This window comes from Macadamia integrifolia, unplaced genomic scaffold (assembly GCF_013358625.1).
Source record: "Macadamia integrifolia cultivar HAES 741 unplaced genomic scaffold, SCU_Mint_v3 scaffold151, whole genome shotgun sequence".
Classification (NCBI taxonomy): domain Eukaryota; kingdom Viridiplantae; phylum Streptophyta; class Magnoliopsida; order Proteales; family Proteaceae; genus Macadamia; species Macadamia integrifolia.
Window position 1 is genome coordinate 750,375 of NW_024868240.1, and position 21,421 is coordinate 771,795.

Genomic DNA, 21,421 nt, shown 5'->3' on the forward strand with positions numbered 1-21,421 from the left:
TTCTTTTTAAATGTCCACGCAAAATTATATACAGGCCCCGTTGATCCAAAATAACTATATTGAAACTCCCCTTTGACTCATTTGACCGAACTTTCAATAATTACATAAGAGCCCCCCGATCCATAAAAAGTGTGTTAAAACTCTTTGAACAACCGAGAGTTATTTCCAAACAGATTTTGGATTTTCTAGACCAGTTCCACGGAAACCTCCATAACTCTCTCATAAGGATTTGGATTGAGCCAAAACAAAAAGGGTGTGGATCACGGCTCAAAGCTCTATAAACTTCCAGAACAACCCATCAACAGTTTCATCCATGTAAAAAGACCAAAATGCCCATGAGCATTGTGGAATCCGTAACTTTTCATCCGATATCGAAATGGGACAAATCCGGGTGCGTTGAAAATCATTTTTTATGCTCATAAGGAGCCATACAGTATTCAACTTCTAAAAATGTCATCTTCAATGCCAAAAGTGTCAATTTCGAGCCTGGAAATCCACGCCACCTACCATGGTTGAACCAAACCACTCAAACAACATGATACACTACTACAGTCTCATTGGAGAGACTGAATGTTGCCACATCATCAAAACTAACCACGTCATTATTGCCATGTGACCGAGGTTGCCGACAAGGATAACCAGAAAACAACAAGGACTTGGTTTGTTCTTTGGTTATTTACAATGTATTCCTCCAAAGCTTTAAAAGGAAAATTCTACATGATGGTCGTAAGACCGGCTATGAGGTACGGGGCGGAATGTTAAGCAGTCAAGAAGTATAATATAGATAAGCTTTGTGTAGCAGAGATGAGGATGTTGAGATGGATGTACGGAAAAACTAGGAATGATCGAGTTAAAGTTGATTTGGGAGTGGCCCCGATTCAGGGCAAGCCCCAAGGATGTTGTTTAAGGTGGTACAACCATGTTCAACGGAACCCTTGGGATGCCCTTGTAAGGGGAGTAATCAAATTCAAAAGGAAAGAACTAAAAGACCTAGGGCAGACCTCGAATGACCATTTTAGAAGTAGTAAGGAAAGGCATGCAGAATATAGGTCTTGATTCTAGTATGACCTCAAATAGATCTGTTTGGAGGGCAAAGATCCATGATGCCGACCCCTTTTAGGTGGGATGTTCCTGAGGTGTTGCTTTGTTTCTTTCTTGTAACTTTTTTGTTTTAACCTCTCACGGGTCCATGTAGCCAACTCCATTTAGTTGGGAAAAAGGCTGAGATGGTGGTGGTGTTGTAATCAAACAAAAGTGGTCACGGAACACGTTGAGGGCATTCACGGTGACCACAACTGAAATGTTATCAGCGGGCTCACCCAACTATTAAGAGAGAAGCATCACCCTCAAAAAAACAGAGAACTGGAATATCAAAATAAACATTTAAATAAAAATCAAAATAACAAAATGAAAGGAATAAGTGCAACATTACTACTTAATGCGCGGCAATCTTCAGTAAATCACCTTTGGTAATCCTCCAATCCCAAGAGCTAGATCAAGCTTTAAAGAACCAGTAGGTATAACAGGGGCATATCGTGAACGGAAAAAGCTCTCCAACGATAACATAGATTCTCTACCAAAATCACCAGCTAGCCGAGATAGTGCCAGACGCAATGCAGCATCTTTCTCCACTGCTTTGACATCATCATGGAGTTTATCACATTCATAATCTGGCACATCAGCTGAAAACAAACAAATTTTTTTATTTGACTATTAAACCAATTCACTTACATTCACTTATTGTAAAAAAGCAGGAAGAAAACATTTCCATCAGAGTTTGATTAAATTAATTCCAGGATAAGAAACTTCAATCAGAAATTGCTTAAATTGTTTCCAGGATAATAACCAGTCAAGCAAATAAGTCTCAAACATTTACATGCCTTTAACATGAACATTTAAGCAGTGAAACAAAGAACAGATTGCACCAGAATGGCATGTCGGCTGTTTTGTCCCATTCCCTCAAATCCTCAATGGAAACAAGTATTATGGTACTTCACCAAAAATGGCATAAAACTCACGATTGTTGCTTTCAACCTATGCACACAACCAACACATGATACTCAAACTAAACCTTATTTCAACAAGTTCAGCTGCATGAAAATGTTCCACCCCTTCACTCAGGTCTCAAGAGTGAATTTCTCAGATCCATATTTAAAAAGTTGTACAATTGTTTTTGAAGGGCTGCTGCCAACCCAAAGCACCCACCTCCCTTATCCAGACTTGTAACTGACACCACAGCAAGCACTGATCTAAATTGCACTTTTCAATTAGCAATAGAAAGCAGAATGGATGATACTCAAACAAAAATAAGATAACTTCCTCATGTATGCATGAAACATTATGAATAAAAATTCATTAAGAGAAGACAACCTCACAAGGGAGAAAAACACGTAAAGCAAGTACACAGAACCTGCTTACAGGAAAAAATGGAAAAAATGAGATGATTGAATGAGGATATTTCCCTTAAGAAGCCTTCTCATGCAAGCTCACTAGTCACCAAAGAAGGAAGTACAACTATACAAGATCTAGCTCCCCATCAGAATAAGGCATTCCTATATTGGAGGAGAGACCTAACCTGCAAATTAGATGAAAGTATCTCCAGCAGAACCCCCTTGTCGAAATCCCTTATATCTCAAGATGAAACCACTCCAAGAATGGGAGAACCTGCAGATTTGTACATAGTCCCCTAAACTCTGCAAATTAGAATCTGCAATGTCAATACTAACCCAAAAACCAAACTACATCTCCCAAAATTATAGAAAATTCCTTCTATAACCTCCTGTCCTGGATTGCCTACTCAGCTTCCATCAAAATTCAGGCTGAGAGAGGGGGTAGGGGTCCAATGAGGAGAAATAGGAGTAGACTGTGGAGTCGATTTTCCATCAGAGATTGTTCCTGCTCCAACTCTCTCTTCCACATTTTGCACCATCCTCCAGTACTGCTACCATCGGTCTCTCAAAATAACCCTAAATTACTAAAAGTTGTACCAACCATCTTCTGTTTCTTGAGTTTATGTACAAAAAAAATTTACAATAGCATCTATCCCATATGCAGACCCAATCGGCTGGATCTGTGGAATCTGAACGGATCAGATCCAATCGGATATTATTGTGGCTTCAGGTTCAGGTGTTGTACCTTGGCCGGACCAGAAAGAAGGGGGGACAGAAAATCTCCCGCCAAAAGGCCTAGGCAGCTTGCTAACTCTCAACCACTTGTTAGAAGGAAGTGCAGCTTGAGAGAAATAGGGGTAGACTGTGTAGTTGATTTTCTATCGGAGTTTATTCCTGTCCCAATTCTCTCCAGTACTGCCACCATTAGTCTGTCAAGATAACCTTAAATTACTTGTGGTCTACAATCAGCTTTTCTTCACTGGCTTCGCTAGGTTGGTGGCAAAGCAACCCGTAGTTTTCTTCGCTGGCTTCTGCCTTCCCTAGCTGGCCCTGTGATCCAGGGCGTTTTCTGAAAGCTCCTCCATCTGACGCCATTTCAATTGGTGTTTTTCTCTGCCCACCATTTGGAATGGCATCAAACTTACCAGGATGCAGATCTGTGCTCTCTTTTGCCCAGGGACCTATTCTGGGTAGAGTACCAACCATCTTCTGCTTCTCGAGTCTATGTATAACAAATTTTTACAATAACATCAGCACATATCCCTTATGCTAATATAAAAAAATGTGTATCAAGGAGCACCTATTAACTTTATGGCCATGACAATGCAAATGCATTGTCAAAAAGAAATCCACACACATGTCCACATTACCAAACACTTCATGTATTTATTTCCCCCTTCAGGGAGAAACAGAATAAGAGATAAGTGTGTGCGTGTGTGTGTATGAGAGAGAGAGAGAGAAAGATCTAAATAAGTTAGAGCAGTACAATAGAAGACCAAGATACCATTAAAGGGGTGAAATGGGAAAACAACATCAAAAAGAGCAGAAAACTAAAACAAATTCCATCCAAAAGTTTCTACAGTGGTGACAACAGGGGCCATAATAACTTAATCTACAGATGAGTGATGAATCTCTGATTCTCAAAATTGTAGGAATTTCGGGATTACAAAAGTTTCTATAAATGGTGTAGCTTTCATATGAACTTTTGAGTATCATAAAAGACAAAAGTACAGTTCTAACAACAATTTGACCTGTTTCAATGGGTCTTAATTCTTTATATAGTGTTGGTTGAGGTAGCCAAGGTTCATTGGTTTCTTAGACAACCACCACCACTTAATCTCATTTCCTATGACAAATTCCTAAACAAATGGACTCCCATACGGGGAACGAGCAACTTACTTAGTCCAAACATGTCCTGTTATAGATCCAAACTTATCAAACAAACCCATATCCCACAGAGAAAACACCAAGTTTTGATAAATTATCTACCAAAATCACATTTTATTAACATTGTTAAATAAAAAATTATATCGCAATTCAGTCAAAATAGGATATTCACGTAAATAAATATGGAACAAGGATGCTATGTTATTTGATTAAGAGTCAAATGTCCCAACAAAATCTAATAGAACCATAAACACCAGTCAAGCTAGAACCAGGAAACAAAATGATGCTGTCACTCTAATCCACCCCTCCCCCCCCCCCAGTGTTGTCTGACCTAACTTTTCTTTCTTTGCCCCTTACGAGGGTAGCTGATATAGACTTAAATCAACCTATACAGTGCAGTACATTTTTTTAATTATTAAGTATTATATCTGTAAGTATCGGTGGACACTGGAAACCTTGAACATAATTTTTTCATAGATAAAACTGATATCTCTTTATTTAGTACACCAGCCTAACAGCCTTTTTCCCTCATCAGGAGGATAACCTACAAAACTCCTATAAACTCATTAAGTCTGCCAAAGAAAGAGTAACTTACACACAGCAGAGCTATGGAAATAATTATTCATAAATACTACTTACATTCTTAACAAGTAAAAAACCTTTGACCACAAGGATGATTAGTAATTAGAAGACCTAAAAGATATTGGTGTAAAGAATTTGGAATAACTTAAAAGACACAAGACAAAAGTCAGAGGAAACATACCATTCAGTTGAGGACAAACAACTAAATATTCAGAACTCATACATGCCACCTTATTCTATAAACCAAAAGTTGTGCTGAAAATCAAGTATCAAAACAGCTCTATTCATTCAAAAGCTAGCAAAAAAATTTCCCTGAAATCCTATGTATGTTTCTGCATTTTGGAGCTATTCACATTTTCATTAGAGGTTCTAGAAAGGCAAGTGGCTTGATACAGAATAATCGCTTTTTCCTGTATAACTAAGCAAGGATCATGAAAAAATGCAAGTGCATACATAAAAATATATGATAAGCTGCCCATTACCTACAGAAGAAATGCAATGTGCATGCATCTCAACAGAATCCACAGCATCTCTCCGCCCATTCTGAAAGACCAATTCAAAGAAATAATCTTATTACCCAACCCTTACACATTCTTTATAAGACCCCACCATGGGGAAAAAATGCTAGAAAATAGACGTATAAGAGTAATATAGGTGATCAGCAGGAAGAGGGGAAAAAAATGCCAATAGATGCACCAGCACAGCAGCATCTCAGACACAGCACCAGTCCAATATACTAACTTTATATCATAGTTTTAAGAACAGGACCAAACAGCAAACCAGAAACCAGAAAGGGGACCGGTTCTATGCTTTCCAGTTTGACCACAGGTTTTCATTCAAATGAGGATCTAACCGGAAAACTGGGAACAAGGCACGGTCTGTTCCAGTCAAACCCTGTTTGATCATTAGGTCCAGTTATAAAACTACAATCTATACATGTATTTATAATGAAAAACAGCCAAGTATCACAACCTGTGTCAGAAAAAAACTGATGCATTGATAACTTTTTCTTGGGGGGGTGGGGAGGTGCACCATCCCATGATTATTCAGTTCTAAAGAACTCTTTCTGAAGGTTTTGTAAAATCATACTGATGGGTACTCTTGTGTCCCTCAAGTTTTGGTTTGGAGCTAGTCCTAATAAAAGACTTTGACCAGAATCACATTGAAGGTGATTTAGGAAATGCCAAAGCCCAGATGAAAAACAAAGTGCGGGGGACCATAAACTTTTTCTCACACAACCATTATGCAGCTCAATAAAAATACATAAAAATATAAAAGAGTGCTATTGTCAAAATAAGAAACCAATAAAGGGTCAAAGAGGACCACTTAACTCAAGGGTAACCACTTAACAAGTGGCTCACTCAACCCAAGTGTGAACTAGGTTATATTTCAACGGCTCTATTCCAACAGAGCCCAACAGCCATATGTCAACGGCTCTCAACAGCTAGTTCTATATTCACCTATATATATATATATATTTGTATTGTGAAGAATAGAAGAGGGAGATAAGAAGAAATTTGAGTTCAATATAACTTCTTGTGGTGAGTGACTCTCACTTTTGGGTTGATCGAGCACCCATTTGAGTCTGAGGTCCTCTTATGCCCGAGTAAGTCCCGCACTTAGGTTGAGTGAATCCCACGGGCGATCCCAGAGTTAAGCAGTTCTCTTTTACCCTTGTTACCTTGTACTTAATTTCTTATTTTGGTAATAAAACTCTTCTATACTTTCAAGTCTATTTTTGAGCTACATCGACTTGGTATCAAAGCAAGTTCTGATCTTGATCATCAAAAGTATAGAGCATGACTTAAAGAAGCTTGATCATGACACTTGGATGATAAAGATGGCCCGCATCAAACTCGAGGACGAGTTCTCTCAAAGTGGGGGAGAATGATGTAGTTATGATGATAAACATTTAATGCCCACTCCATTTTCTCCCATGCACTCTTTCCGAGACGTTTCCAATGGCTATATTCCAACCATAGGTCCATAGTTGTCTAGGTGTCACCTTGGTGTCCGATTGGGTTTGAAAGTGCAAGGCGTTTGAATGCCTAACTTGTTTGGGCACTTTCTTCCAAAAAATAAGAAAGTAAATGATTCTTTTATTTTGCGGCCAATGGTTTATGTATAATGTTATATGGTACAATGTGATGCAATGTTAAAAAGAAAGGAAAAAAATTTTAAAAAGGTATTGATCAAAGTCTCTCCTCGACTTCAACCCTAACCCTTTGTGCCCCTCTGCATTTCCTCTCTTCAGTGAGTAGCGAGTCCTACAGCAGTGATTCTCCCCGTCTCAGATGACAAGTACCGATTTCTGTTTTTGTGCATTTTCCTTCTTTTTTCTTTCTTCTCTTTCGATTTTTGTTTCTGTTCTTTTTTCCTTCTTTTTTTCCCCTTCTTCGTCTCTTTCAATTTCTGTTCTTGTTCTTTTTTCCTCTCTTTTTTCTTCTTTTACTCCATATAGGTGTTGGGATGCGACGACTTATATTTCACCGCTTGTATAAGTGGACTCATTCTGAAGGGCCGTTAAGAGGTTGAGGCCTATATGGGTATTTTGCTAAATTACTAGTATAGGGTTTTGCTACATATTGTAGTGAGTTGTTTCTCTGTAATCAATCTATTCTTTATCTGTAATCAATCTAAAGGAGATAGTGAAGCATATCTCATCCATATAAATAAGCTAAGTGCAGTAGAGATGAGAATGTTAAGATGGATGTGCAGCAAAACTAGGAAGGATAAAGTAAAGAACAACCATATTAAAGTTGACTTGGGAGTTTCCCCGATTCATGATAAGCTTCAAGAAATCCATTTGAGGTGGCATGGCCATATCCAACAGAAACCTTGGGATGCACCAGTAAGGATGAGTAATCTGATTCAGATTGAATGATTTAAAAGAACTAGGGGCAAACCTAAAATGACCATAGAAGAAGTAGTAAGGGAAGACATGCATAGTTTAGGTCTTTTTTCATGTGTGATATCAAATAGAGCTGATTAGAGGGCAAGGATCCATGTAGCCAACTATATTTAGGTGGGATTTTCCTAAGTTATTGTGTCTCTTTTCTTTTAGTTTTTCTACTCTTTTTATCTTTGCACGGATCCATGTAGCCAACCCCGACTCCTCTCCAAATACTGCACCCTCCAACGCCCCTCCAACGATCATCCAAGGGCTGCACGGGCTTAGTCACAAGTCCCAAGACCTGGGGATGTGTGTCCAAGCCTTTCCGGCTTTTGGATGGGTCGTTGGTGTTGGAGAGGATCCAGATCCCAATCCCAATTTAGTTGGGATAAGGTTGAGTTATTGTTGTTGTAGTGAAGCAGATCTCATCCCACCGTGGATGTAGTCAATCTTGCCAAACCACATAAATTTTTGTGAGCATTGTGTAATTGTGTGAATGCAATTCCCCTTCGTTCTTTCTACATCTTTTTAGGTTCTCATTTTCTACATTAGGCTCCTTCCATCTTCCTCATTCTCTTCTCTTCTTCTTTTTTTTTGTATTTATTTCTCTCTCCAACCTCCTTCCTTATTCTCCTTGATTCCAATAGTTTTTTTTTCTCTCTCTTCTTTTCTTATTTGGTTCTTACTTCTTTTTTAACCCTTTCTGCTTCTCCGATAATCTGGTTCTTTTCTTTCTTTCTTTCTTCGATTCTTCCTCTTCCTCCTTTACCACACAGAGTTATTGGAAAAATCACAGAGAGTTCGACTGATGACCTTCACAAAGTTATAGAGACCATCTCCCAGGATCATGGCGATAGCAATGAAAATCAATAGAACAACACAAAAGGTAGTGTCAAATGATGAAGAAGATTTTGACAAATCAACTAAGCTCCTCCATGTGCCAAACATCTGTCTAAGAAGATTTTGACATATCAACTAAGTTCCTCCATGTGCCAAACATCTGTCGTTCTATGTCAATACCTCTGATTTATCAACCAATCTATTATTTTCTTGAACTTGGTTGCATATACTCCTTAATTAGTAGCATTTTTCTGCAATTTGTAGTGTGTATTGTTGTTTAGTTCCTTCCACATAGAAAATTAGTGATAATAGTAACATATATACCATTGCTTACCTTGTTCTACTGCAAATTTATCAACCATGCTGTTGGAAAGTCATATTGTGAACAGTTTAGTGCTTAGTGTGTTCTTACATAGTTTAATGATATATGCTTTACCAGGTATGTTGTTGAAACTTGGAAATTCATGCTGAGAAAACTTTTAGTTGTAAAAAGTTTTAATTGTGAAAATTTTAGTGTGTTCTCACATGATAGGATGCCTAGGGCGCCTTGTCACCTAAGGGCTTCGACAGCCCTCCAACACTTTGGTTAACCTAGGCACCTTGACAACTATGATTTTAACGACTACATTTCAATGGCTCTTTTTCAACGGCTCTATTTCAACAACTATTTTCTAATAATTAGTTCTCCCTTTGTATATATATATATATATATATATTTGCGTCCAACGTAACCTCTTGTGGTGAATGAGTCCCATTATTGGGTTGACCCCTTTGATTTTGAGGTCCTCTTGTGGTTGAATGAGTCCCAAATTTAGGTTGAGAGAATCCCCAAGCAACCCTAGAGTTAAGTGGTCGTCTTTGACCCTAAGTGGTCCTCTCTGATCATTGTTATCTTGTACTTGGTTCTTCATTTTGGCAATAGAAATATTTAATATATTTTTTAGTTTATTTTTTAGCTGCATCAATAGTTTGGCTATTCTGAATCAAAATTTATAAGGATAAGCATTCCTATATTTGATTGAGAAATGTTTGTTTCCCTTTTTTTTTTTAAATCCATGCAAAAAAATAAATAATGGGTAGCTGCATATGGTACTTGATTCTCCCTGACTTTCTATCACTTGGGTAGCTGTAGAATTAAAGTCCAGCTTCTGTAATATAACAGCCCGTGGAAGAATTCAAATTTTAATCAAGTTTTTTTTTTTTTTTTTTTTTTTTTTTTTAATACCAATTCTTAAGCAAGTTCAATATGTATTCATTTAGTTCCTTTCTTATACTGTAAAACTGTAGAAACACAAACCTAAAACGATGCAAAAGATAGTAAAAAAACAAGAACAAACGATGCACACATATTTACGAGGTTTGGCAAGATTGCCTACATCCTCGGTGATATGAGATCCTGCTTCACTATCAATGGAGAATAGGGTTACTACGTTCGTCCTCACACCTCTCAATATTGTTTGCATTACAGAGAAATAAACCACCGCTATGAATATATACCGAAAAACCCTAATCCAAAATGTACACAACTGCACTCAAATAAAAAATTCCAACGGCGGCTGCACCCCCTACACCCTCGCTATGCAGGGGCTCCTACCCCCCTTGCAACCCCCACAGCTCGCTAACTGGCTAGCCGTTGTCCTGCCTGTCGAGGCGCTGCACCAGTACTCCCTGGATTAAACTGTGATAGAGCACAAGACATCGGACACCAACATAAAACGGCATTTTTCCTTCCTTTCAATATATGATCAAATTATTTCTGATGAAAAAAGGAACACAGAATCCCCAATTTCTTTGCAGCATATTCTTTTGTTGGAAGTGTACGCTTCAAAGCTCATAAAAAACAGTAACCTTAAGTTTACAGAATCCTCAACAACGGATTTTTTTATTTTGGGGGAAGGAAAAAATGAGACGGTGGAAGAACCCCTCTTTCATCAAGTCCTTATGTCCTGACAATTTCAATCCAAAAAAAAAACTTGAAATACAAGCTTTCTCCTAGTTTGTTTACAAAGTATAGTAACTAATTTCATCCAAGACCAAACGAAGAAGCCCTCATAGAAAGTGAGCGATTGAAAAAAAAAAAAAACCAAAATAAACAGAAAAAATAAGTAAGGACTAATTCAAACCTGGCGGAGGGAAGGAAGAAGAAGCTGAATCGAAGATATTCTTCCGAATCCATTCAAACGAGGCAGTCGCGAAAATGCACAATAAACAAAAGAGAGCATCTGCCGGGGTCTTCTGAGGCCGATATGACAGTCACCCTGAAGCTGAAGCTTGAAGAAAGACTGTAACGGCGACTTAGGTTTTCGTTTTCGACTTTCAAGGAAGTCCCGCCATTTCAAATGTATGTCCGGTTCCCTTTTACTTATCAGAACGTATAACACTAACACGTATCCGATCCAGTACTCTATTTTGTGGGTCCTCGGACACGGAATAGACCCAACCGACACATAGACCACCAGGTCAGATCCGACGCAGCGAGATCCGGAAATGGTGTTTGACCCACGCGGGTATATTATTGGCTTTATCAGATGATTTTGGCAATGCTGTCAAAAAAGAACCGAAAATGAATATTGGAACCAACCGTTTAAGATCGAACAAAATTGTACAAGAGAGATCAAACAGTCTTTCAAGAAGAATTATGTAACATCCAATCAAATGATTTTTCTATTTCAAAGATTGTCAAAGAGAATGTCTCTAAAAATATTAGCATCTATATTCGAAACATGCCCATTTGATTTACACAATCAAATGCATCCTAAGAGTCTCTTTCTTTTCGGTTTTGATTTACACCGAAAAATCAATGGTTCTTATTCAAATATGACTAGTAAAAAGGTAATGTATAAACTCAATTTTTTTACTACCTTATGTTCAAGCAAAGGTTGGTTCTATGATTCTAAAGGACTTGATGAGGTCAAGAAATACATCCCATGATACTATTCGTTATGAATTGCTAGATATAGCTAGTTTCATGTTGCCCTCGGGGTTTTAAATCTTTATATGGACTATGATTTTTCCTTTACTTACTGTTATAAGACTGTCTTAAGGCTAATTTTTATCCACAGCGAAGACCCCCTAGTAAAATAAAGAGTGTGTTCCTAATTTTACCTATCCAAACAAAAATTTCACATACAATGCCAATGATGAGGTTAATGAATACGTCTCATGATATTGTCTATTCTAGATTGTCTACTGAAACTAGCTTAATGTTGTTCTCATGGTTTTAGAAGATCCATAAGGGAGTGAGGACTCCAATCTTTATATGGATCATATCATCATACCTTCCCTTTACTCATTTATGTGGGCCTATCTTAATCGCATCATAGCTAGTTTTTAGCCACAACATGACCGTATTCTTAAGATAGTTTATACTTATATTAAAATGCACAACAAGAGAATAAAAAGGGGACACCAAATGCACGAACGTAGAATAAAAAAATCCACAATATAATCTGTGGTCGGATGATCGCATGAATAACTTATCTTCAAATATATTTGTGGTTCATAAAATATTCCCTGGTAATTGAAAAATAAAAAGATCATAAAACGTTTTTAAACCAAACAGTTAACCTGTTTCTTCATATCAATCTATCTATCAAAAAGATCATATTCATCAACAACAATAAACAACATAAAAACTAAGCCTTATCCCAACTTAATGGACCTAGCTACAAGGATCCGTTTTCCATGCTAAACAAACTAAGAAAAAATGACGAAAATAAGAAATGATAAGAAAGATGAAAGTAAGGGAAAACAGGATAACTAAATTGGGTTCAGCCGATTTTGATTCCGTTTTGCTTCAGATCAACTTAAGTTGGCCAGAATCGATGATACGAATAGTCCGAGAATCAATATGATGGGTTCGATTCCAATCCACTGGAACTATGATCGTCCTCGGCCGATTCGATCGGCAAATTCCGTGGATCCGGATCCCCCTTTTTTTTTTGTCGGAGTTAAATTTTTGTGCCCGTAACCGAGTCGCCTATATGAACAGCTCAACAGCCACTGTATTCGTTGTATAGCCAGGCCAAATGGCCAAGGCTCCGTCATTACGATTTGCATTTATTCCAAAGAGAATTGTTTTCGGATCATCACCAATTCACCATCATAATGGCCTCTGCAATCGCTCAGTTCTCTTCCGTCTCTTCGATCAATCGCAACCTGCAGCTACAGAAACAATCACTCCCTCCACCTGCTCTTCGTTCCAGGGTATTTCATTCAATTCAAACCCTCGTTTTTCTCTTATTTTTACCACAGCATTACATTATGAGATTGTTACAATTGCGAGCAAACAACAATCTTTCCGTATTTTTTTATCAATTCTACCAGCGAATGTATGAAATTAGTACCAAATCGTTATCTTTTCCTACCACTGCTCAACATTGCTACCCAGAATTTTCAGATTTCTAATGTTGGCTTTAAAGCACAATAACATCACTAGAAAACCCAAGACCTAGGGTGTTTTGAGTAGATTAAGAAATTCAGATCTAATAACAAAATTGAAATCAATAACTAGTTACATATTTAAGGTCTAGCATTGAAGTCGGCGACTCAGATTTGAATTGATAGAAATACCTAATCTGAGTTTGGTAACAATATGGAAGAAGGTTGGCTTGAATCCTTCACCAAGTTTTCAAAAGCTTCAGCTAAAGTACATGGCCAGGCATCCTACCTTTTCCTACCTTAGTTTAACAAAAACCTAAATAACTTAGGGATCTTGCACTTAATCATGCCCGTGTAACATCACAGACATGGGTGTCATTGTCCAATGCTGATATGGTTGTTGGACATGACATGACAACTGCTTTGAAAAAATTTGGGTTCCTATGAGAACAGATTTGCTGATGTTTTATGCATACATGGACACCAGGGTCTAATGCCGCGGAAATTTGTGAAAATGAAGTGTCCTTGTTACACAGATCGGACTTATTAAACACTGTCTTTTATTTGAGCAGTCCTTATGAGTTTATTACTTTTATCATTTTGAGCATTTGTTGGGATAATTGCTAGAAATAACCATTTTTTCCCTCAAGATACTTTTCCTGCTGGTAATCAGAGATTAATTACTTTTTTGCTTGAGTGCAACTGTTGGGTGCAAAGATAGTTGGCATTGCCTACGAGAAGCATTGGTGTTGGTTGGAGGACGAGTCAGTCATTCGCAAGTGATGTATCTTGTATATGTTGAAGCCTGAAAAACTGAGATGCATATAGAAACTCTAGAGGAAGTTGATTTTCTTAATTTGTGCAGAAATATTAGTTCAATTTGAGAGTTTTTTCATAAATACTAGTGGTCAAATACGATTGATTGGATGGAAAAAACATCATCTATTGTGGAAGCAAAAAATTAAGAAAATCATGGTGAGAGGGGGAGGGGAATTTGGTTTTTGGGCTTAAGTTTAATTAAATGTGGTTATAAGGGTAGTCTAGAGTCGACCCCATTTAGTTGGGATAAGGCTGAGTTGAGTTATGGTTAGTCTAGACGGTTCAGTTTTTGGTGTATCCTGTATTTTTAGTTTTTTCATGGGTATCTGGGTCATTTTTAGTATTACCAAGAGTACTTTTGGTAACTTTTTTATGTCTTTGTTGGATTCAAGTAAAGAACTTTTTATGTCAAGTCTAGACCTTGTTATTTTAGGTTCTCTGTGTTCAATGTATATATAGAGCTTGTCTACCGTCTTTTTAGCTTACTTACTAATTAGGTGAATGGGTTAGTGTGGAAGTCCTTTGAGTCTCTGAGTTTAATAAAATTGTCAAAGTCTCTATAATGACTTACGAATCTGATCCTTAAGAGTCATCGTAGGACCCTCACCCTTTGCAGCATCAACTGCCTTTTTTTGGGAATGGTAGATGTCATAGGCCTCTCAATCAGATATAATATTTATGCACTGAATAGCATGCTTTATTATATTTTGGTTTTTATACAGCTGATACTGTTGATTAAAAAGCATATTTCAGCTGGAAAATGGATAATCATCTGGGATTGTTTCATATGTATTGGGCCTTCAAACCTTGGTTATTGTTGGCAATTCTTTTACATTCAGCACGATAATGCTTTGCAATAATGTTTATGCTCTTTGAGGACAGTGACCATGGTGTTGTTTCTCCTATATCTTGATGCATATTTTGACTTTTTATGGCAATTCTACTGGAGTACTTCGAATTTCACAATTCGGTTCTTTAGTACTACTTATATGACAATGTTACTGTGACAGTCTGGAGTTATTTTAATTCCTGATTTGAATTTCTGTTGTTCAGCTGTCAGTTTCTATGAACCTCGAAGGAAGTGGAACAGGACGTTCTTATTCAGAGGCTACAACTACCTTAAGTTATACAGCTGATCCATCAAGGTCACATATAGAGGACACTATGAAATCAAATCCAAATAATGAACAAGTCGGTGGTAAGTTAGGGGTAGATGACCAATTAATGGGACAAGTTGTCACCCAAGAGAAAAGGGCAGCAAAGATCCATGATTTTTGTTTTGGGATCCCGTTTGGTGAGTAAGCTTTCCTGTTAGTAGTAAACTTTTAGTATATATGATCCATTGTGCTGCATTTTTCTTGTTAAATAAGACTGGTCCATACTATTTGCCACTGATTATGAAGCATGTCCTGTTGCTTGGAACCTAAATCTGACTCAACTCAAATAAATCGTATCCCAACTATTTAGGATGAGATAAGATTTTTATTTTTTATTATTTATTTATTTATTATTATTATTTTTTTAATGAGGATTTTGTGAGGCCGAAGCAGAAGGGCTTCCCATGTGGCCCACCTGTTGTGCCACATGGGTGGGGAGTACATGGTCTGGATTAGCCACATGTCAAGTTTCAGAGCCTATCTGAATCAATTACCATCCCATATATGTCCATGTATCCCTATATCAGCATGCATCCTCATAGTAATCCATGTTTTAGTCTGCACCTTCATGGTAGTCCATGCTTTAGTCTGCCCCCTTTTAGCAGTCCATGATTATTAAAGCTTTAATTTCTCAAGTGATCAATTGTGTCTGGGCTGAAATTTAACATGTGACTAGGGGACCTTCAGTAGACCTGACCATACAATCTGGGCCCATCTGAGCTGCCATGTACCAGATATTTCAGCCGCCCCGGGAGCCCTTCCAAGGTGGGCTCTACAGGAACTGATAGCTCTAGCTCACTTTATCAAGAAATATGGGAATAAGAATACAAGGGTATGAAACAACAACGGCAACCAGTTAAAGCTGGAAACCTGCAAAAGAACTACATGATAGGAAAAGGACCTAAGAACAAAGAACATATGGATATTTTGTTGGGATATTAGTTGGGCATCATTTTGTTGGGATAATCATTGGTGAAGGGTTTAAAAAAGCGGAAATCCTTCTCCTTGCATTTTTTAACTAAAAGGAACTAAGATTTTTGGCTGCTTGGTGTTGTATGATTTTTTTAGGAGATTTTGAGGCTTTTTTTCCCGTCTTTCCTTTAATTCCTCCATCTGGAAGTGACATCTTTTTGGGGTTGACAGTGCTGAAAGCTAAAAAGTTCAATGACCTATTCAAAAAAAAAAAAAAATTTATGGCTTCAATCTCATTGCTTATGCCCAGACTCTGGACTATCTTCCGAGTTAAGATCACAAAATCTCCCTGGCTAAGAGATGTTTGGATAACTGTGTTTGGACCACCTTGCACTCCTAGAGTAATTCTATTTTTTCTGGTTTTGCCATTTCCTGTTGCAGTTTTATCATCTCAAACAGCAGATGTTTGAAATGGGAGAAGAATGGTGTTGCTATGGTATCCATTCTTCGTAAGAGATTCTTGCCTTGATGAAACTGGCTCTGGAAGTCAAGATTTGAAATTGAAGATGTTTAAGTCCAACTCCTTTCATGTCAACCACTGATTATTTTCGTTGGGATAGGCCCAAACAATTCTTTCTAGGTGCTGGGGTTGATATTTTTTTTTTTTTGGTAGGAAGGTGGTGGGGTTGATAGAAAGGATGGTTTTTTAGGGTTTTTCTCTTGACTGGAAGTCATATTGATTATGAAAGTAGCATGGAAAATCAAGTGAACATTTAGGACTCAAAGATCCCTTCAGCTTAAGATATATTAAACATTGCTAATACGGGACTTCGGTAAAGTTCTCTTATGAAATGAGAAAGTGGTTGATAAATATAACAACTTCATCCTTTATGTTGGTAAGCCTCCGATGTGGACTGTGAATGGAGCTCTATTATTACTGCAAGATACTCCATTGGAGCTCTATTATTAGTGTATACTCTTGTTCTTGAATCCATTTCATGGCTCAAATCTTTGAAACTAACTTTGAAATTTTATGTTTCTGTACTTGGTATCAGACCATAGTTTTGTACTAGTTCCAAATCTGTTTGGATTGTTTCGAACTTCCTCACCTGATTCACATGCAAAATTTGACCATTCTTGACTGGGTATCTAGACCATTCATTCACCTGGTTCACAGTACCTGGCCTCCTTCGAGGATCAAGGCATTATATAGTCATCAATAACCTTGGGAGATTGATGATTTCTTGTCTGTGCCAACTTTGTTTCATCAGTCATACCCAACTTGTACAGCTCTGCTCTGCTTTGCATTCTAGTATGAGTATGTCCTATCATATTTCAATAGTGTTCTTTTTTCCTCCTCCCCCTAGTGGGTTTGGGTTATTTTTGTTTCTCTGTTCTGTAGTTAAATGTATAAATTCGCTAATCATGTGGTTGTTAGTTTCAGTTCCTGATTATGTTTGTGGATTGCATCATATCACAGGTGGGCTTGTTTTAAGTGGAGGGCTTGTTGGATTTCTTTTCTCGAGAAATATCACAACTCTAAGCACTGGCATGCTCTTTGGAGGTGCTTTGTTGGCCCTGAGCACCACTAGCTTAAAGTTTTGGAAACAAGGGAAATCCAGCTTACCATTTATATTGGGACAAGCAGGTATGTGAATTTTCGTCTTTAGTTCCTTTTTGATACTCAAGTTCTCTTTCTTGAGGTAGAGTGATGTCAAATTTGTATTCTGAACATATTCGTCTATGCGATTTTCTGAACACATTGTCACAGCGTCTACGCGATCGTAGACGCTGGAAGGGGGGGGGGAACAAAGGCTATACCGACAAGGCATCAAGTCATCACCTTGACAAGTATGATTCTGAATGTTGATAGATATGCTTGGGGATGACAACTGTTTCTGTACAAGTAGCTTCCATGTGGATACTGCTTATCCAAGTGGCTGACTTAAGGGGCTTCTTCTTCTTTTTAAGTTATCTCCTTCTAGGGTACAAGGGAAGCATTTATTTTGCCTATTATGACCATGGTTAGCAACATGGGATTTGGGAATAAATCAGAACACCACAAAATCGGGTTTAAATGTTGGCCCCCTCTTTTAAAGTTTTTTTTTGTTGGGGATTTTCAACATTTCCAACTTTTCTTGGGCCAAAGATTATTCATTTCCCAACTCACATGCTAATCATCTATGAAGAACGTTTTCTAAAAGTGAAATTTTCAGGCCAAAATATTCGTTTCCTGGAAATACATGAAACTTCCCATACACTTTAGGGCTGATTTGGGTTCAGGCTGAATTAATCGTGAACCAGATTATCTCCAATTTAATGGCTATGATTCTGACTTGAAATTATTTGAAAAGAGAGAGAGAGAGAGAGAGAGAGAGAGAGTTAATATGCTTTGCTTCTGATTTCCCCCCTTCCTCACAAAAAAGGGATAAATCATGTCAGCACAATCTTCTGGGACTGCTGCCCCCACCCCCACCCACCCCGCCCCCAAAAAAAAAAAAAAAACAAGAAAGACTGAACCAGTTAACATTGGCAATTGGAATGGAATGTAAAAAAAAAATATATATATGGTAGATTAGTTTTTTGACTGTTACATGAGACTTTTTCTGTCAAGCAAGATTGCATCTTCCTTATATAAAAGCAGTGCTGCGATTATGTATAAATAATGTTTATTCTTTTCACTCTGGTTTTTGTTTGACTTTCGCTACCTTATTACTCCAGGGTCATCAGCTCCCAACTCTTTAAATCCTTTTTTGAAGACTTAAGAGTGCTCCAAACTGGATGACTAATCCTTCTGTCTCAGCGACATGAAAATTACATTGATGGAGACCTGATTTGGAATTTGTGTTTTTGTAACCTGTTACATTTGCCAACAAATCACAATGGACCTTAAACCAGAAGAAAGCAAATTCATCAGGTCTATAAGGGAACATGAAGACATTGAGAAAGGGATAAAGAACTGCCACTCTGTGAAAGCTTTTTACTTAGTGTGATACAAGAAAAATAAACGTTTACCTTGAAAAGAAAATAGAAGAAGTGTGCGGGACAATTTTCCAGGTATCACATTTGATGCCTGATCATTGTCTAAAGCATCCATTTCTCTAGTGCAGTAAGCATATGATTGGATTTTCTCATTCCTGGCAGTGTCAGGGTTCATTTTTTACTGATTATTGATTGATTAAAAAAATATAATGAAACCGTAAAAGTATACAAATTGAGGATTTTTGAACTTTGAATTTCAGACCATTTGAGTGCAGAAACACTCAAGAATGGTGAGTTGGTTAAGTTGGGCACTGGAAATGCTATTAATGGTTTGTTGTACCTTGTTTTCAAGGGTCTGTTGCATAGAATTCTACGACTTGTTGATTCTGGATGTTAGTTATAAATAAAAGTTTTTTTTTTTTTTTTTTTTTTTTTTCGTTTATCTGTATTTGCTTTGTTACAATAATATAATTCATTCTCTGCTTTTTCTGACCCTACAGCACTTGCAGCGGCACTTCTTGGGAAGCATTATAAGACCTACTCCTTGGTATATAACCTCTTGCCTTGTTGGGTTATTTATTTGTTGATTGGTGGTAACATCCTATTACCATTTCGTATGATTTTGTAGTCACCCAGCATTCTATCAATTCCTTGACTGTAACTATATCTGATACCATGGTTGCAGACAAAGAAGTTCTTACCGACAGGATTCTATGCCATTGTTAGGTACTTTCGTATCAAATCTTGAGCGCTTTTTTTGGTGGATTTGAAGTCAATAGTGCTAGACCTGATGGGGATAAATAATATCCTTATCGTTTTTTTTCTCAATTGCAGTGCTGCAATGTTGTGTTTCTATTCCTATGTGCTGATATCTGGAGGAAACCCTCCGCCAAAGAAGTTGAAGTCAGCTGAAGCTGCTCCGTCATGATGCAAAGTAAAGTTCATTGCTTCAACTCTTCCATGTCATATTATCTTCTTTTACAAGTTGTACTCGGGTTACGATTAAACTATTCCCAGTTTTTTTTTTTTTTTTTTTTTAATTGAGGGTGGACCTCAGCGCAAAGGTAAGGTCACATTGTAACCTAGTGGTCGTGGGTTCGAGTCGGGAAGCAGCCTCTCCGTGATGCAGGGGTAAGGCTATGTACTTAAGTACATTATGACCTTCCTTAGATCCTGCAGTGGCGGGGGCCTCATGCACTGGGTATGCCGTTTTTTCTTTAGCATATGATTTAGCTGTGGGTGTAGTACATAAATATGTCGGATTGAGCTCCTCTGTGGTGCAACACAGTGTCCGGCGCGCATCCAACGGCCAGAAACGCCTTGGCACGGAGCCCAAGGCGGTCGCACGTAGCCCAAGGCGTTTCTAGGCGTTGGATGCGCGCTGGACACTGTGTTGCTCCACAGAGGAGCCAAATCCAAACATGTTGGGATATTGATAAAAGAGGGTGAGAGAGAGAGAGAGACAGGTGATCAATGGATTGAAAATGTTCCTGTCAGGCTGCAACTGTAAAAGCCATGACAAAGCAAGATATGATGTTTGGTACAGTAGTTTTGTAATGTTTCTACGCCTTGTTTTTTTGGTGCACTCGGTCTGCATAGAACTCATTCTGAAGATTGCAATTCTTTTCTGTCTTGCCAACCTGCCCTGCTTTTCCAGGTTGGATGCTGCTCCATTGGCCCGATGCAAAGTAGCTCTATCTCTCGCTTCCCCCCTCCCCTCTGTTAGCCTTTTTCCATGCCTCGCACCAGAGTGGATTTGGCCCTAATACCTATCCTTTGTAACCAATGTGATCCAATTCTTGCCTCCTTCATCCATGAAAATTTGGCCCTTGAAAATTGAATAGAGAAAATCCTTGAAAATTGAATAGAGAAAATCCTTGAAAACTGAAAAGAGTTTAAACCCGCAATTGCCCATAGCCTAGTCTGCATGATGCAAGTGTCAAAGTAGAAAGGTATTTGTGATCCCCGGTCCCCTGGATCCCTCAGGAGAAAGTTTGCATGAATGGTTGATCTAAGCAAAAAATCTATGATGAAATTGTCTGTAAGGGATGGCAATGGGGAAGGCTAAATTGGCTGGCTTGCACTGCTCATAGGAGTTAGGCATCTGCATCCGTGGTTTTCTCCATGGTGACTGTTCCCTGGCTACTTCTAAGCGTGGTGGAGTCCTAGGTTACATCAGTCCATGACCCTTTGCCTGGGTTCAAACTTGAGACTTGGCATGTAGTGATACTGCTTAGCCTCTACAGACAAAATTAGGCATCTTTTGTCTTTTCAGGTTTTCCCTTGTAACCATGCCCTAGACTGAAGCTAAACTCTAGTAAAATGAATTAGGTCACGTTTCACATGAAGAAGCACTAGCTGGAAGCACAAGATTATTTTTTAATTATGACAATTACGATTGTTATATCCTGTTTGGCGAAATATTATTGTCACAAAGGTTTTATTACTTTTTCAAATCTCACAAGACATTTATTCTACTACGTAGATATATGATATGTCCATTTCGAGGACATGGTCTATATTAACCATACGTCAGATTTTGAAGTCTAATTCAAACAAATACCTCTGGTGCATGGCAT

The 21,421-nt window shown here is 38.0% G+C and overlaps 2 protein-coding genes across 4 annotated transcripts; one reads left to right on the forward strand and one right to left on the reverse strand.

Annotated features, from left to right (window-relative positions):
* Nucleotides 1–1,437: 1,437 nt before the first annotated feature.
* Nucleotides 1,438–10,946, reverse strand: LOC122064010 (DNA repair protein recA homolog 2, mitochondrial-like). The gene is made up of 3 exons (XM_042627702.1): nt 10,716–10,946; nt 5,342–5,402; nt 1,438–1,682 (listed from the first exon to the last, which is right to left on the reverse strand). The coding sequence occupies exons 1-3, from the start codon at nt 10,812–10,814 to the stop codon at nt 1,453–1,455; spliced, it is 390 nt and encodes a 129-aa protein (XP_042483636.1). The 5' UTR covers nt 10,815–10,946; the 3' UTR covers nt 1,438–1,452.
* A 1,648-nt stretch (nt 10,947–12,594) lies between these two features.
* Nucleotides 12,595–21,288, forward strand: LOC122064055 (protein FATTY ACID EXPORT 1, chloroplastic-like). 3 transcript variants are annotated; one of them, XM_042627751.1, is made up of 7 exons: nt 12,595–12,798; nt 14,845–15,085; nt 17,341–17,508; nt 19,343–19,389; nt 19,528–19,568; nt 19,677–19,776; nt 20,500–21,288. In XM_042627751.1, exons 1-6 carry the CDS (start codon nt 12,700–12,702, stop codon nt 19,768–19,770), a joined length of 690 nt encoding a protein of 229 aa, XP_042483685.1. In that variant the 5' UTR covers nt 12,595–12,699; the 3' UTR covers nt 19,771–19,776; nt 20,500–21,288. The 3 variants fall into 3 exon arrangements, with proteins under 3 accessions (XP_042483685.1, XP_042483684.1, XP_042483686.1); XM_042627752.1 differs by lacking the exon at nt 20,500–21,288 and adding an exon at nt 13,690–13,790 and having other exon boundaries at nt 12,664–12,798; nt 19,677–20,407; XM_042627750.1 differs by lacking the exon at nt 20,500–21,288 and having other exon boundaries at nt 12,597–12,798; nt 19,677–20,407.
* The last annotated feature ends 133 nt before the right edge of the window (nt 21,289–21,421 follow it).

Bases quoted from the DNA above. Each gene is read 5' to 3' on its own strand.
- LOC122064010 (XM_042627702.1), bottom strand. From the start codon at position 10,814: ATGCTCTCTTTTGTTTATTGTGCATTTTCGCGACTGCCTCGTTTGAAT. The intron at 5,403-10,715 runs GTTTGAATTAGT...TTGGTCTTTCAG, and splicing joins TTCTTCCTTCCCTCCGCCAG to AATGGGCGGAGAGATGCTGT. The intron at 1,683-5,341 runs GTAATGGGCAGC...GTTTGTTTTCAG, and splicing joins ACATTGCATTTCTTCTGTAG to CTGATGTGCCAGATTATGAA.
- LOC122064055 (XM_042627751.1), top strand. From the start codon at position 12,700: ATGGCCTCTGCAATCGCTCAGTTCTCTTCCGTCTCTTCGATCAATCGC. The intron at 12,799-14,844 runs GTATTTCATTCA...TCTGTTGTTCAG, and splicing joins CACCTGCTCTTCGTTCCAGG to CTGTCAGTTTCTATGAACCT. The intron at 17,509-19,342 runs GTATGTGAATTT...CTGACCCTACAG, and splicing joins ATTTATATTGGGACAAGCAG to CACTTGCAGCGGCACTTCTT.